This window comes from Lycorma delicatula, chromosome 2, assembly GCF_047948215.1.
Source record: "Lycorma delicatula isolate Av1 chromosome 2, ASM4794821v1, whole genome shotgun sequence".
Lineage (NCBI taxonomy): Eukaryota > Metazoa > Arthropoda > Insecta > Hemiptera > Fulgoridae > Lycorma > Lycorma delicatula.
In genome coordinates, this window is record NC_134456.1 from 183,545,001 (window position 1) to 183,562,769 (window position 17,769).

The 17,769-nt window shown below is 31.3% G+C and overlaps 1 protein-coding gene across 1 annotated transcript in view; it reads right to left on the minus strand.

The window, feature by feature from the left end:
• The window catches only part of LOC142320009 (uncharacterized), a 56,266-nt gene that overhangs the window by 19,620 nt on the left and 18,877 nt on the right, over positions 1-17,769 (minus strand). The window contains exons 4-7 of the mRNA XM_075357690.1: positions 12,711-12,848; positions 9,179-9,325; positions 6,883-7,073; positions 1,080-1,248 (exon numbers count right to left, since the gene is read on the minus strand). Of these exons, the coding sequence (XP_075213805.1) occupies positions 1,080-1,248; positions 6,883-7,073; positions 9,179-9,325; positions 12,711-12,848 (645 nt within the window). The remainder of the gene's footprint in view (positions 1-1,079; positions 1,249-6,882; positions 7,074-9,178; positions 9,326-12,710; positions 12,849-17,769) is intronic.

Here is a 17,769-nt window from a genome sequence, read left to right on the forward strand (position 1 = left end):
CAAATGTCTATTTCATTTAAAATCACCTGCAATATTACTTGAACTAGAAAAGTTCTTCATTAATGGCTTTATTGTAAGTTTATTCATCGACATTTTAAGTGCGATTTATTTATTTTTGCATTTGCAGAATTGAAAAAAATACTATTTTGCTGCAGTTTTATGGTATTTTCATAGTAACTAAACTGCATGTGTGTGAAATGCAGAGTTACCAATGGAATATTATACAAAATATCAATTAGTGAGCCAGACTTTATCAGCTGAACCAAGAATGAAAAAATTTTGCTAGAGGTAGCCAGTCACTCAATTTTCATGTAACCATCTAGCTAACTGATTCAATAATTCAGGTTACCATGTTTGCAAAACATATCTTGAATGAGACTTTTTTTTGTAAAATAATGTCTTCATTTTTCCTCTAGTTACAAGTTTTCATTAAATCGTCCTTAACTCTTTATTTTAATGCAGTTTTGCAACTTTTAACATAAACAAAGAATTGTACTTCACATGCCAGTTATGATTAAATTGTATACAGATTATAAAAAGAAAATGTGATTCAATTGAAAAGTAAAAGAAAATTAATCATTATTATCTTTTTATGAAAGATAACAATGATTTAATATTATCTTTGGATTAACGGTAGCTGCATCTCAAGTTTGTTTACCGATTGTCTTTGTAATAGTAGGTGAAATTTCCTGCTGCTATTGCTTTATCACTAAGTGATTATATATCTTGTACAATCATAAATTTGGACAAAAAGTCTAATAATGTTTACTTTGTAAACAATTTTCGCTAATGCAGCTGATCTCTCACTGATTATCAAAAATCCACATTAATATGAATTTTGGCTTATACACTGGACCGAATTATATTTGATTTATGGTAAGCTGCTTCAAGCAGAAGCAGTGTAATCTTAGAGAAGTAGAAGTGTAGTATTCAAAAAAATATTCATTCTTCAATAATATGTTATGATGTACCAAAGCTTAATAATAGAAACCATAAATCATGAATGTATTTAAAAATCAATACCTAAAATAGGGTATCAGCAGTAAAAAAAATAACTTCAATAATTAATAAAAATTTACCTGGTACACTTAAAGCTGTTAATATACTTTGGTTCAAAGCCAGAAAAAGATGTAGAGATATCAATTCAAAACAAATATAATCACATGATTCATCATTAGAACTTTTTATTAATGAAGATAATGGAATAAGGCTAATACCGTACTTTAGGGCCAATTTAGAGCCATATGACTGAAATCACAAAAAAAACTACATTTATATATATATATATTACTGAAATGAACCTTTTTAAGATTCACATTAGTACTCAGCATTGTTAAATTATATTTAAATTCTATTAAATAAACCACGTAGTACAGAATATTGAGATAAGACATATCTTAGCATAATTTTTCATGAAAGTATTTTTGCAGAATCCCGCATCCTCACTCATGATTGAAATAAAAATTATAAATTATTTTTATTTCACTCATGATTGAAATAAAAATAATAAATTATTTTTATTTCAATGAGATGTTTTATTTAATGGAATTTATATTGTACAATAAAAGTAATATTGTAGTATAATTATAAATTTATATTGTAGAATTTTACCTGTACATATATATATATATATATATAAAATACTTTTTATATACAGTGTATATAATAGCATCCCTGCCATGACTTCACCCACGCTATATTGTTTCTTGCATTTAAACCACGGTCAGAGGATATTTAGCTGAACAGGAGCTCTGCTCCCTGGACCTCTCTGTATTCATTAATTTCATGCTTGTGAGAATAATAATGATAAATAAAGATTAAAGCCTTTTCGATTTATAAAAAGTATCAGTGTGTTGTAATTTCTTCAGAGCAACTGGTCAGTTCAGGACCTACTAATTGATTTTTAAATTTCCTGTCATGACTTTGCTCATAGAATACATAATCAGAATTACAAACATAAATTACCGTCATAAAGTTAACAAATCTCATAGAGATTAATCAAAAGCATAAGCATAAAATGGCAAATATGTAAAAAGAAATTTATGCTTTTTTAACGATTAAAATATTAACATTCAAAAAATCTGAAAATGGTTGATATCAGTTACAATTAATAATGGTAATGCATTACCTGATATAATATTTTTAAATTAATGATAAATGTACATATTAGAAAAGCTTTTTACATGAATTAGTAAGATTGTATTAAGCTTGCTTTTTTGATGTATTCATAGGTGTTTTTTCTTATGTGTGTGTATAAACTTTCATACATATATACAAATAAACATATACATAGTGTGTTGAAAGTTGTTGTGGAGTTTCAAACTACTGAATCGTCAGAACAAAATGATATATAGCCATAACACCAATACTGCATCAAAAAGACAAATTTGAGTGGTAGAGTGAATTTTAGAAATTCGCACAGCTACCATTATAGAAGGACATTATGCGGATCAGTCAAAATGCAAACAGTTCAGAATAAAGTTCAGTGAAGTCTTTAGCTACTCAAATTTGAATTAGTGATTATTATTTAATGCGTTATCATCCTTTTTATTGAGAAATGCATGAAAATAATATTTACTTTTAGGATATTCATCAATTTAAGGAAACAAAATATTCCAGCTGGCCATCTGTTAGTGATGAGTCATTTGAAGTTGCAGGAAAGAGCCACATAAAGAGGCTGAAGAAATCGGTATGAACCTGTGCTCAAGAACTAGATCTTATAAAACCTACTGCTTACAAACTCTGCAAAAACATCTCCACTTTATGGATAAACAACCTTAGTTGTTATGTGCACATCATTTTATCAAAATTAAAAATAAAAATGAATACTGAAAGGTTTATTTTTTTTACAAACATCTTAATTGATAGATTAATTAGTAAATATCTTAATAAATAATAAATAAAGTGAAGAAATTATAAATTAATGTTTACATTAAAGCTATTTTTATTCTAGTGCGAGATGATGCTGACTGGAGAGCAAAACTCCATTTAAGAACAATAAATTTATTTTTTAACAATTTTTCAGAAAAAATCAAAAATGTACTAAAAACTAAAAATAACACTGTACAGTAAATTTTCTGCAGTTTAAGAAAATATAATTTACTTTATATTTATTATCCTAAACCAGTGTTTCTCAACCTGGGGATCGCAAAATTAGCCAACAAGTTTACATGTAAACAATAATGAAACCATTTTATGAGAAAAAAATTCATTTACTATAAACATTTTACTTAGATTTATAAGTACACATAAAGAAAATAAATTAATGAGATGGTTGCATTTGTTTTTCATTTAAAAGTTTCTCCTACATAAACCTATGTTATAAACACACAAAAGCAAATTGTTTTCAGGTGATAAAAGATGATTCCTATATTTAGTTTTTAGTGGATTCATAGATGAAAAACCCTTCGCAGAGGTAAGACTTGGTGAAAGGGATTAATATTTTCAATGCTTCTGTGACAACCATATTCACTTCGACGAGTAAGCCAAAACATATCTAAATCTTCAGATGTGAATTGTAGTTATAATGTTTTATGGGCATACATTTCGATGAGCTGGTTGTGAATCTCAACTGGTAACTTAGCAGCTGCAGCAACGCTTTCATTAAATGGATTCAGTACAATCTCTTTGAGAAATCATTTTTATCTTCCAGGAAATACTCAGCCAACTGAATTTTTGCTCACACAAATGCATCTTCATGCTATCCATGATGTGATGAATAATAGTGCCTTCTTCATCTAAGTTTATTTCAATATAATCAGAAGTGAGTGAAAACATATCAAAATTTTTGCTTTGAAGGTGAATAATCTGGCTATCAAGCCTCTTAATGAAACCATGAACTTTGTCTGTCATTAATAAAATTTTTGTTATCACATCCTTGTACATTAACATTCAAGTCATTTAAATGTGAAAATACATCAGCTAAGTAAGCCAACAGCAATATATACTCATTATTCTGTAAAAATATTGAAAATGGCATTTGTTTATCCAGGAAAAATATTATTAATTCTTCTCACAATTCCAATAACCGGGTTTACACTTTCTACCACGATAAGCATCTGACTTCTGCATGGAAAAGAAGATATTTTTTCTTTTCACTCATTTCATCACATAGCTTATGAAACAGCCTATTCTGTAATAGTCGACTTTTAATAAATTTAACAATTGTTACAGCTTTACAAAGAATTTGTTTGAGATTTTTCAGCATATATTTTGGCCACAAAATATTCATTATATATTTTTTTTAATTTTTCAGTGTCATGGAGCTAAAAAAGGAGAATCTCTGCTAAAAACTATTTCTTTCTGTAATTTTTATATAATTCATCAGAAAAATAGCAATATAAAGAAAAAAAATAACCAACTTTAATTTTTCACAAATTAAATTTTTTAATCTAAAACTCTAATTTTACATGTCATTCATGTTAAGTAAAAAAATGTATAATTCTTTAGGAAATTCTGAAAAGCAGCCCACTTCCAAATACATGAATTTAATAAAAAGAAAATAAACTGACAAAATTTATCTCCTTCTTTTTTCAATGGCATCACAGTTCAAAGTATTTGACTTACTTTTTTTTTCCTTTAAAAGTTATCTTTATTTTTTTTTATGAAATTATTAATTTTTAGGCGTACTTTGTAAAAAATTAAATTTCCTTCCCTTCCCTACCCTAAAATTGCTGGTATACTTGATCAAGTTGTGGGCTCACTGATTCCTGAAAGAGTAGGTATAAATAAATATCAAAACCACTGTCTTCCTATTTACTAAAAAATTGTGGCTATATTTATTGGACTATATTGTAGCTAATGATAATAGCAGAGCCCCTAGAAAATTATTTTAAGAAAAAATCGCCAACAAAATTCATGAATGAACTGTCTAGTAAAATAATAAAATGGAACCAACACTTAATCTTTTGCTTCTTACACAGTTTTCAGATTTTATTTTTTATTTTGTAACTTAAAATTAAAAATAAAAATGATCTTGATTTAAAATTGTCATTAATGCAGTAGTAATACTGTTTAATTTATGAAAAATATTATAAATATGATTGCTTCTGCATCTCTTCAAAGACTTCAATATACACTTCCTATTTTCAGACCTACAATAACTGAGATTAAAGAACTATTCTTTTTAAGAGTGAAAGGGAATTGTGCCTATTTAGGCTTGAATTTTTCTTCTTCTAAGTTCTGATCAACTAACCATCGGGTTGGTTGGAAGTCTAGAGTTCCAGCATTCAAGTCCTAGTGAAGGCAGTTACTTTTATACGGATTTGAATACTAGATTGTGAATACTGGTGTTCTTTGGTGGTTGATTCAATTAACTACACATCTCGGAAATGGTCGAACTAAGATTGTACAAGACTACACTTCATTTACACTCATACATGTCATCCGCATTCATCCTCTGAAGTAATACCTGAATGGTAATTCCCAGAGGCTAAACAGGAAAAACGTTCTGATCAACTGTCAATTCAAATTTGCATCCTTTGCACCACCTTCTCACTCACTCTGTATCATCCACTCTATATCTTCTCATTTGTATAAATGAACTGATATCCATTCTAAATACATCAAATGCTTACGAGCAGATGATAAACTGGTATCATGGACTAGAAGAAAGAGAGAGAATGAATGAATCAGAAGGGATGTTTAGAGTATTCCCTATGAGATAGTCAACTGGTGGAGATGAAAGTTCAACTGGATTTGGCATTATTCTTTTAATGCTTTATTTTTTTTAAATTAATGAAATGGTAAATTCATGAATAAAATGATGAACTAACAAATAGTTTATAAACAGGAGAATTTTTTTCACTAAAGTAGGTAGAAAATTAATGGCAATTTCTAACAGTAATGTTGGCTGTATTTCTTTTACGTTCTCAGTTGTAGATGTAAATTTGATCTTTGTGGGTGATGCACAATAACTGGAGGGGAGACTACCCCCTGCATAAACAACTCCCCGACCATCAGCCGGTCCTCCATTTTTTGTCTGCAGTAGTAATATGACTTGTTAATCCCATTCTAATGTGCTCATGTGGAATTTTCTACCACATTATTTTCATTCTAAATTTTGGTGATAATAAGTTTTAAATTTGAGTTCTCAGATTTTAAAAATTCAGTACATATAGGACAAAGAATTACAGTGTATGCTTTTGCAATGGTTCACATTTTTTTAGGTTAGCTGTAGGTATTTTTTAACTAATCTTAAACTTAAATCAATAATTCTGGTCAGACAGATAGTATAAAAGTTGAAAAATTATTGTTGGTACTAAGTGTGTAATGAGTGCAGTGAAAGCATATTGTGCAGTATAATATAGAGCTGTCTAAGAGCCTAAAACCTTTTTATCTTATAAAAATGAACTTCCCATTGAATTATTTTACTTAGAGAAAATACCTAAAACTGGGTTTGCTTTATTTTTTGTTCTAGCTGAACAATACAGTTTAGAAAAGGGCTCCTTTGAAATCTGTGAAATTTTCAAAGCATATATACATGTAATATTAAAAATAAAGTTTGAAGGTGATCTGAGGACTGAAATAATTCTATCAAATGGTGAGAGCTGTTTTATTACTTAATAGATGAGTTCATTTATTATACTGATATTTGTATGTGAAATACAACAAAATATGGGAATTGATCATTTTTATTGTTACCAGTAATAGACCAATTTCTACAAAGTATATTTGTAATAAGAATCTGGATCATTTATTTTAATTAAGAAATGCTGATTATATTATATCCAATTAAAATAAATGAATATTCTTATACTGATAATGTTATAGAATTTGAAAACATTAGATATTGGTAAATTTAGTGAAGTAAGGTCTGTCAATGTTACTATAACAATGTTAGTCAGTACTATTAGAAAATACATATTGAAAAATAAAACATACTTCACTGCCAACACAAACAGAATTTTTTATTCTTACGTAGCACATATCACTGTGATTGTAAATTTGACAGATATCTTTCTGAATCAACTGTGGTAAATACAGCTCCAGTATTTCCAATAGAGCATCATTACAAGCAGCCTCAGCATGATAATTAATAGATATAGAATAACTATAATAAGGCAATGATATAACTGTAAAAAAAGATTACAAATGATTAAAAATAAATTTAATACTTTGTAAATGAAACAAAAAATCTTGTAAATGTTATAAAGATGTTTTGTAAATCTTAAAATTGTTTTTATAATGAGACAAGATTATCAATAAAAGCCAATACGCTCCAATAATTGTACAACTTATTTCAATTAAATTAAAAATAATTTTTTCAAAACTATTATCAAGGTTGTAATCAATGTTGTTAGATCTGTGTCTTTAAGGTGGTTAGCAAATATTGACTCAATGTTGGTGTGGAACACTTTTAAATGTTTATTGCATCATTGTTTAAAACTGTGTTTCATTTGACCACACAGAACACTGTGCAGTCAAAACTGTTAGTTTATGTATATCCAGAAGCACAGTGCTTATCTGATAAAGTTCATAAAATGATTTTTATTTCTTGTTCTGAAGGCTTCACTGTTTCAGATTTCTTAAATATGTGTACTATTTTCACTGAGTTGTTATTTATGTATTTAATGTGATACCTTTTGTTTTGTTTATTTTTTCCTGTTATTAATATTGGATAAAAATGTGTCAATGAGTATGCTGTTATATTCATTTTTATGTGCTAAGTATTTTATAGTGCTGATTTCTTCTATGTGGTCTTTACATGATGTGTGTGTGTGTATGTTTATATGTGTGTAGGTGTGCATGTTGCATGTGTGTGTTTAATAATCTGTGAATCATTAGTTTAAAAGAGGGTTAAATGAGAGTGTCTAGCATTGTTGATTTTCTGTATATTATGAAAATGTGTTTTTGTTAAATTTTTTTGCAATGACAAGGTAAAGTAAATTAATTAGTTTATTATGATTTTGTTTGACTATAAAACTCAACTTGGGGTTTGTTTTGTTATGTATATTAATAACTGTTTACACTGACCTGTGTTGTTAGGTACTAGAAGATGGTGTCATCAATATATCTGAGTCAGTATATAATTTTGTGAGCATGCTTGTTGTTGATGCATATATGTATATATATATATATATATGATATACACACGAGGTGCTACCCAAAAGTTCGGGGAATTTTACCATAAAAATAAAATAGCTTACCATAACTTATAATTTCCACTTTCTCCTTCAAAGTAATCCCCTTGGGCATTGATACAGTGATCCCAGCGTTTTTCCCATGATTCCATGCATCCCTGGAATTCTGCAGGTGTAAGTATTCAAAGCATGTTCTGCATTTCTTCCTGAATCCTCAAAACGACGGCCTTTCAATCGAAATTTTATTTTCGGAAAGAGAAACAAGTCGCAAGGGGCAAGGTCAGGCGAATAGGGTGGGTGGGGAATCACTACCATCTTTTTGGAAGCCAAGAAATTCCAAACGGCTAGTGATGTGTGCGCAAGCGTTGTCATGGTGCAGAACCCAGCTGTTGTTAGCCCACAGATCTGAACGTTTGCGCCTAATGCTTTCACATAACCGCTTCAAAACTTCGCAATAAAAGATCCCATTGACAGTTTGACCAAGAGGAACAATTTCCTTATGGATAATGCCTTTGATGTCGAAAAAAACAATCATCATGGACTTCACATTGCTGCGAACTTGCATGCTTTTTTAGCCTCAGTGAACTTGGCGGCTTCCACTGCGACGACTGCTGCTTAGTTTCAGGGTCATACCCGTACACCCATGTCTCAAATATCCAATTGAAATGTAAAGTAAACAGGCATACCCAGTACTGAAGAGGAAAACAAAATGTTCCTTTTGGTTATGTAAAACAAATAACTGCAGTGTAAATAGCTGAAAGGATTACACATAGTAAAAAGTTTATGAGACTTCAAGATGAATGAAATGGTGTAGATGATAAAATTCAATAAATATTATCCAAATTGTTGATAATTAGTTATAATGAAATAAATTTTGAAAGTTTGAGAACATAATCTCACCCAAGTTACATAGAAGAGTGCATTGCATTTGAAAAACCAGCGTAACTGATAATTATAATTAGTCTATTATTATGAAGAATTATAATTTCAAATTCATTATTTAAAATTGTTATACTAAAATTATAGGTATTTTATTAAAAAATATAATCTCTTGTAAACAGATCTATTTTAAAACTGATAAAAACTAAAATACTTACTATTGAATTTATATGTTGAAGTCATATTTTGTGTTTGACCAGTATCAGGATCTGTGAATGCAAATGTGCAAGACAAAACTTCATGATCTGGTCTGATATGGTTGATAACTAAACTGCCACTAGATGTAATGTGAATATTTTCATCCTCTTTGAAAAAACAAAAAAAGATATTAATGTACAAAAGTAACTTTAATCTGAACAAAGATTACATGAGATATTTTTTTCACTTCCTAAGTCTGGTCTTGCTTTTTAGTTATTACATTAACACAGAGAAGTTTATCATTATCACCGAGTCAGAGTAACTCATGGATTTTTTTTAACAGTTTCTTAAACTTCATTTTTGGTAGCTGATGCTTTCTTATAATTGGGTGTTCCGATACACTGCTCTCATTTGGATGGATGCTCCAGCCACCTTGGCATTTGTGTTTCACTGACAGTAACATCATGTTAGAGGAGATTCTATTGCTGGATGCACAGTACTTGGTTTGGGAGATATGTTGCAGTCACAGACCCAAATCTATGATGGGCCAGAAAATTTAAAGAAGGTTGTGAAATTAGAGAATGAGAGTTGCAGATGGTATTCAGGGACAAATGTGATGATGGAAACGTTCAATTGATCTGTGATCTTCATTGAAAGACAATCAGCATCTTATGGTTGATGAAATTGCTTTGGAAGTGCATATAAGTCACAAAAATGCCCATTTAATTATCACTAAACACCTAGGGATCCACAAAGTCTGTGTAAGGTGGGTTTAAGATTTTTGACCTAAAATCTAAAAGAAGCTCAAAAAAAAAAATTTATCAAAGGCTACCAAATGGATTTCAACAGAGGGAAATACTTTTTTGGACTGATTAGTCACATGTGATGAGACATAGTCCATCATTATACTATCAAGTTGAAATAAGCAAGTATAGAGTAGCATAGGAGTGGAGAGCTTTGCCCTATAATAATGAAAATGCATCCGTTAACTGAAGTCCTTGCAACCATATTTTGGGGCTGAAAAATGCACTGTTCATTGATTTTCACCATGAACATCAAATTGTGATTGTTATGCTCTACTGTCACCCTTAAACAAAGTGAAACCCATCTACAGGAACAAGAAGTATCTCAGCCAATTAGAGGTATGATTCTTCTTTATGAAAGTGCCAGGCATCACACAACCATTAGCACTCTCCCTCTCTCTTTTTTTGTTTAGCTTCTGGAACCACCATAAGGTATTACTTCAGAGGATGAATAAGGATGATATGTATGAATGTAAATGAACTGTAGTCTTGCGCAGTCTCAGGTTGACCATTTTTGAGACGTGTGATTAATTGAAACCCAACCACCAAAGAACACTGGTATCCACCATCTAGTATTCAAATCCGTATAAAAGTGCCTTACCAGGATTTGAACCTTAGAACTCTTGACATCAATATCAGCTGATTTGCAATGACGAGTTAACCACTACACCATTAGCACTCTGGTGCTAATGGTTAGGTGGACTAACCATTAGCACTCTGCATAAGCTTCATGAAATTTACTGGGAAATTTAGAACATCTCCTGTACATCCAGATTTATACCTACGACTTCTTTTTATTTGGGCCGTTGAAGGAGGTCCTGGGAGTCATCGTTATCAGAGTGACAATGAAGGGGAGGAATATGTGTTCAACTAATTTGCGACATGTCCTCATACTTTTTGTGTAGGGATCCTAAAGCTCCTCACATGATAGACAAAATGTGTAAAACTTCAAGATTAGGTAGAAAAGCAATAAATTTGCTTGTACTTTTATTCTGCACTAATAAATGTTAAAAAACAAAAGTGTAGTTTATATTTCATTAACCTAGTATATATAGAATGGTACATTAAAATCCTGGTTTGTAGGTGAAGTCCCCATGTTAAGATTTTTTTTCTTTGCTGAAATGTTAAGTTCATGTCTGAATCCAAGAAGTAATTTTTTACTGCATAATTAGAACTTAAAAATCATTCGAGAACGTTAAGTTTTTGGGGCACATATTAATCCAAGAATTCATAATGTTTATTTTAAATTTTGTGTTAGATGATTTATTTATTTAAGGTGGTAAATCTACAGAATAAACAGATTTATCTCACACTAAGAATAGCTCTTGACAGGAGGTAGCAGCTTATTTAGTTGTTGAAGGTACGAACTGATCAATGGTTGATACAGTCTGAATAACAGAAACTTGAAGTGTTGCATTTTCTTGACTCTTGTGTACTGTGTGGTTGAAAACAAGAAAAACTACAAACAATTTTGTGGGATTTTCTTAGTCTCTATTTGTTTAAGCATTATTCCCTTAGTTAAATAGTGAATAAAAAGAAATGTCAGATTTAACGCTACTCTAAAGAGAGAATTATTTTAGTCAGGAAAGATATAAAATTTTGTTAACTACAATATTACAGGTTTATGTGCTCACCTCTTCCCCAATAAATATTGAAACAAAAAATATTAAGAAAAAAAATTAATGTACTTCATTTTGAAGTACAGTTCTAATATATACAGTCTAATACATTTATACAGTTATATATTTTTAAATATTCAAATTTTTTATGATTATGTAATAATCTGTAAAATTTCTGCATTATCTTTCAAATTTGTAATTTTACATTTTTTAAAAATTAAGTATAAGGATAGATTTGAAATTTTTGTTTGTTAATATCTAAGTTTACTCCTACGTTTTTTGAAAATCTCTCTTCAAATAATGCAATCGTTTTATATATCCTACCACATTTAAATTTATTGGTTAATTGTTCTTGATAGACTAGAAATAATTAATAATCCTATTCATATGACAAGTGTTAATTTGAAAATTAAGGGTTATTCAAAGGGAGAATGAAGAGTGAAGTGATTTTTGCTGCCTTCTTTAGTGAGCCATTATTGTACTACTGCACATCATTTGCCAAACTCACTAAATTGTTGGCAATTTAACTCCTATAAGTGATTGCTAATCATAGGGAATGGTTGTGCAGAGTACTGGCCCTGTTGAATCTAAGGTATTTTATGTGTATTATAGTCATAAAAAAGACCAAGATTGATGATGTACACCAACAAACTTACTTCTTTCAGTAGTGGAACAATACATTATATGTATGTCCTTTTACCTCAGTAGGATATTATTTTATCATAAAATTATTAGCTGTAGAGTAGAGAGAGGAGTACTGTAGTATGGCAGTGATCTTTTTTCTTACAGTTCTGCATTTCCTAGGAATTGCATATTAAATATATTGTAACAAATGAGTGTGTTTGTTTATTAAAATAATGGTGAGACAATCTGGAACATTATGTAGCTCGTTATTTTTTACTGATGTTATGAGCTTATACGTTTTGAGTAGTAATAACCAATGTGGTTTGCCTTTTAAAAATTATGACATCAGGGACTGATGATAAAATTTTGTTATGGCTTACAGCCTTTAATTTTTAAATTTCCATAAACGGCTTATATGTTATTTAGAACAAAACTAACTTAAAATTCATAATCACACTAATGTGTTGAATATTGCAGTTACAAATAAATAAAATAATTTTCATTACCAAAGACAAAAGAACTATTTTCAAATTGCCATGTATATTTCACAAGATTATTAGAATCAGGTAAACGTTGAGATTCATTTTTAGTACATGGTAATTCAATGCTAAGTCCGTTCAATATAGTTATTTTTCCTTCTTCACCTGAAATAAGTATAAAAAAACATTAACTTAAAAAAATAAAATAATAACTGAAGCAGAAAAAGCAATAAGTTTCTCCTACTGACTGAGAAGTAAGCTAAAAACAGGAAAGCAGTACACCACCAATTAGTGACGACATCTAAAATTTTACTTTTTACTGGAATAATCATTTTCACTCTAGTAAAAAAAAAATATATATATATATAAAACTGATTTTTTTATCAGCTCTGTAATATTTTTAATGAATTTATACATAAAAAAATAATCCAGAATACATGCATGACATCTACTAGAATATTCTGTTCTATAGAAATAACACTACTGATAACAATGGAATAAAATTTATTATTTTAAGCATACTAAGAATGAAATAAAGGACTTCCGTATTAATGCTAGGTTTTCTATTTCAAAGTTTCTTGCTGTGAATCATGAAGGTAACGTAGTTCCTTTTCCTATTTGGTCCTTTTTCCCTACTTTGATTCAGGGGGTATAAGTGAGATGCTGTTAAAACATTACGATGATGTGGGGTGTTGTAAAGCTTGTGCTTCACTAGAGTGGTCTGTGGGGATGGGCAGTGGCACAAACCTACTTCCAGACTCTGTTTATTGTTTAATGGTTGTACAATAAACCGAATGGCTTAAGTGCCTACAGAGAAAACTGAGCCTAAATTCCTTAAAATTCGAACAGAACACCTCTTCCTCTTATACGTAACTATTATGCAAGTTCTATTTTTCTAAACTACTACCTAACCTATCTACATAGCAAAAGTACTTCTCAGCATAAAATGGAAGTATATTTTTGTTAAGTCTAAGACATCTTAATATTCCTACCTCAGGTTAATAGTTGCATTTTTTTTTAGATTATGATATATTAAAATAAATAAAAAGAATAATAAATATTTTAATACTTACATGGCATGTTCCTCAAGATGCGCTTCCTTGGATGTTTTCACCATGCATCCTCACCTGTATATCTGTGGAACTGCATCACATGAAACATGCCACACAAATATTAAAAATATTTAAATTTGTAAACAAAAAATATATATATCCATATGTAATATAATGAAAGAAATTACATTAAAAATAAAATATACGATTTTAAAAAATCATTGCTAATTTAATATTTATTAATAATATGATTAAAAAAATCACATTATCCTATGTCAATTCAAAATTTTTTCCATGATCAATGTGACTGTTATTTAAAAAAAAAAAAACAGTTCATAAAATTTTGGTACAATTGAAATGAGTAATTTGCTATTTAGAATACTATTTTGGAAATATTTATTTATAGCATTTGAAAGCAACAGTCAAGAAAATCAAAAAGTAATTAAAATCTTCCTTAAAAAAGAACATTCTAAAATTGATGTTACTGAAAATTGCGTTTGATAAAATTTTAAATGTTTATTTTTAATGTGTATTAATTCTTTAGGCGACTGTTGGTAATTTTCTTTCACATTACTAGAAAAAGAATTTTAAAGTGCTTCACATTATTAGTTACCATTTTAGAAATATTGATTGAAGGAACTTCTACTGATGTAAAACTAAGTTTTTATTAATAATTATATATATATATATATATATATATATATTATAAAAATCTGTCAAAAGAATTTTTTACAGGGTTGTTAATATATTTAAACAGAATGTAATGACTTTCTTATAGTATATAAGGAACGTTCTGGATCAACCACAGCTATTACTTTTATTTAGAATGGCTATTTTACATTAAAAGAAGTTGAGAAATTTTCTTACTTAAGAGCTAACATTACAATGGATGGGAAAATGAGTCTGGGGATAACTACCCAATTCAATTGAGGAGGAAGATTATTTCAAGAATTTCTGATACCTAATGGGGAACTGAAAAGCAAAACTATTAATGTACAATTGGTGATACTTATACCAGTAGTTAAATGTAATTCTAAGATTTGGGTCTTTACAAGAATGAAATGTAACTCAAGCAGGGGAGATGAAGTTCTTAAGAAGTACAGCAGGTAAATCGGGGATGGACTAACTGAAGAATTACGTGAAGATTGTAGTACAACAATTAAAAATGAAAAGTATAGGAGAAATTACAAAACAGAAAGTTCAAACATGTCAAGAGAATGAAAGATGACAGGAGTGTCCTAGAGGTATGAAATAACAGTCAGAATAGAGGACCTGGGTATGAAGATGATTGGCACTGTGAAATCTGGCACTGAAAGAGGTGTTTTCTGGGAAAAAATGAAGAGAGATTTGTAACGATGGCAAAGCTTAATTAAAACCTATACTAACACCATGTTGATCTGAGAATACATGAACTTCCAAGAAAGTTTCATTTTTTGTGATCCATAGATAATAAGGGCAATCCTTCATACTTATTTATGAAAAATAGTGTGACAAAAATTTTTTCAAATAAGGTATAAACAAATGTAACAAGTAAAAATTAGAAAAACTGAAAAAAATACATGTACTTTTGTAATTCTTATTGCTGATAAATGGAAGATAAAGTAATAAGTATTCTAATACTTATTACTTAGGTGTATGATGGAAGGAACTTGTCCAGACTCAGGTCATGCTATTCCTGGAAAAGGTAAATATAGAAAAAGCAATTAACGAGTTGAGGGGGGGTGAGGTCCTGAGGCTTAAGGAACTCATAAAAACCACGAAAAAAGAAAGAATGCAATCTTCGGTTGAAGGAATGCATGAACTCCTTGAGCCAATCCACCAGAAACTTGCTACGCAGTAACAGCACCCTAATCAGGATGATGGGTGTTAAAGCTGCAACGTAGACTCCTTCTTTGTAAGGGACCAACAAAGTATTAAAGGCTGTAAAAAAGTTGAGCTAAATCGACTGGCCTAGCTGACAATGAAAAAGTGGCTGCAGGAATGCTTCAAGAATACAAAATTATTGATAAAGCACCAATAAGATGAAGCTTAGTCTTTGAAGGGTAGTACAACACTTCGGATGAATGACCTCCTGGAACATTGAAGTGTGCATTAACAAAGACAATATTGCAAAGCTAAAGTAGAACAAGCTAGCAAATAAGCAATCGCTGGGTGATCCTTCTACCACAGTAGTAGTGCATGCAGAAGGGAGACCTTATGCCAATCTCCTAAGGCAAGTAAAGATCGAGGTGGGAAGTGTTGCTTAAGTCCTGACAGCAAGCAAAAGGCATGGGCAAAGATCTTCAGATTAGGATCAAGGCTGGAGACAATGTGGCGGAGATCTTAAGAAGGACTATAAAAGAGAAATTAAATGGAGTCAACAAGACAAATTAAATGGAGAAGGCAAAAGAGAGCATGGTACATCTCATAATCAAGGATTTGGGTAAGTTAACCACCCAGGAAGAAATCCACAATACCTTAAACAAGAATGAAGGCAATGCTAGTATTAAGGTTGCCTCCATGAGGTTGGCTTATGGCAATTCCAAGCAGACCGGGCCTGCTTGACTTTGGGCAATGACTACACGGAAGAAGGTTGATCCAATAATGACCAGAAAACCCAACCATGGTGCTATAGGATCCTCCTTGGGTGAATGGCAACAGTTGTGACACCGCTATTTATATGTCCTCAAGGAGGATTGCGGTCAAAGGGTTGGGTCCTGAATATACGTGGGTGGATGTGGCCGGCTACAGAATGGTAAGCTGCAACATCTCTCCCAATATAACACTTGTTGAATTTCAGGTGAAAGTGGAGGGTACGTTTGAAATCGGCTCTCAATTTGGTGGGCCCTTCATACTGGTGACTTCAATGTGAAATGTGTAGAATGGAAATGTGGCTATTAAGCAGTGCTTGACCCCATTTTCATTAGTAAGAGGCAGGCGGATAACATAACAGAACTGAAGGTCCTGGAGGAGAAGATGCTGAGTGATCACTCATGAATAGCCTTCACTGTGACCACACGGCTAACAACTCTAATCCAACAGTGAAGGTATGGAGGTTCAGCAGCCCACAAGTCCTCAAAGACTTTACGGATAGTCTTTGCAGATATACTTGTAGAAGGTAATACCTTGGCTGATAGCCTGGCTGAAGCAATGTCGGAGGCTTGCAAGGCGGTATGAAAAGCTAGACTTGGTTATCCAGCCAGGCCACAGATGTACTGATGGTTTGCAGAGACTATGCGAGCAGATCAACGATGATCCTTGGGACAATGGTTATAAAATTGTGAGGAAGAACACCACCCCTGCTGAGTCGCTGCTGTTTGCAGATGGTAGCTTGAACCCTTTTTCCTGTTGGCGAAGACTTCACCATGAAGAAATTGCTGCGGACGAGGTTGAGACAGACCTGCAAGAAGTTGAGGCCAAAAAATTCAATGCCTACAGTAAAAGAAGAGAAGATGCCAAGAGTGTATATTGTGACCTGGAGGATAAAGTCAGGCACACATTTTTCGAGTGTGACAGGTGGCCAAAGGACAGACAGCGGTCACTGAGAAGTTGGCTACAACTTGGTCAATATACTTCTTTGTAATGAAGAAAACTGGAACACTGTTACAGAAATGAGCAGGGCAATATTGCAGCAGAAGATAATGGATGAGAGAGAGGAAGAAGATGGTAGAATATAACATTTTTGGGAATGTGCTATTCAATCTTCTTTATAAATTACCTTTTATTTTCATTATAAATATGCCTTATTTGTTACAGAGAAGAAGTGTAAGAAAAAGGCTTCTCTCGAGAAGGCTTAACTGCTATCAGGCTGAATGGGGAGAAGACAGCCAGGAGAAAGAGGCAGTTGTCAGAGTTTAAGCGTCATCATTGCTGCTGATATGTCCACCCAAGGAGTCTCGCAAGTGTACAGCATGCTGTGTAATGCCGAAAGTCGGGTATCAGGGCATGTTGTATAAGAGGCAGGGTTTTTAGTCGGTGAGAGCCCGACTGTACCGTCTGTACCGACAGACAGCAGCTGAGAAAGCTTTCCCCTCCTCCAACGAAAAAAAAGTCAT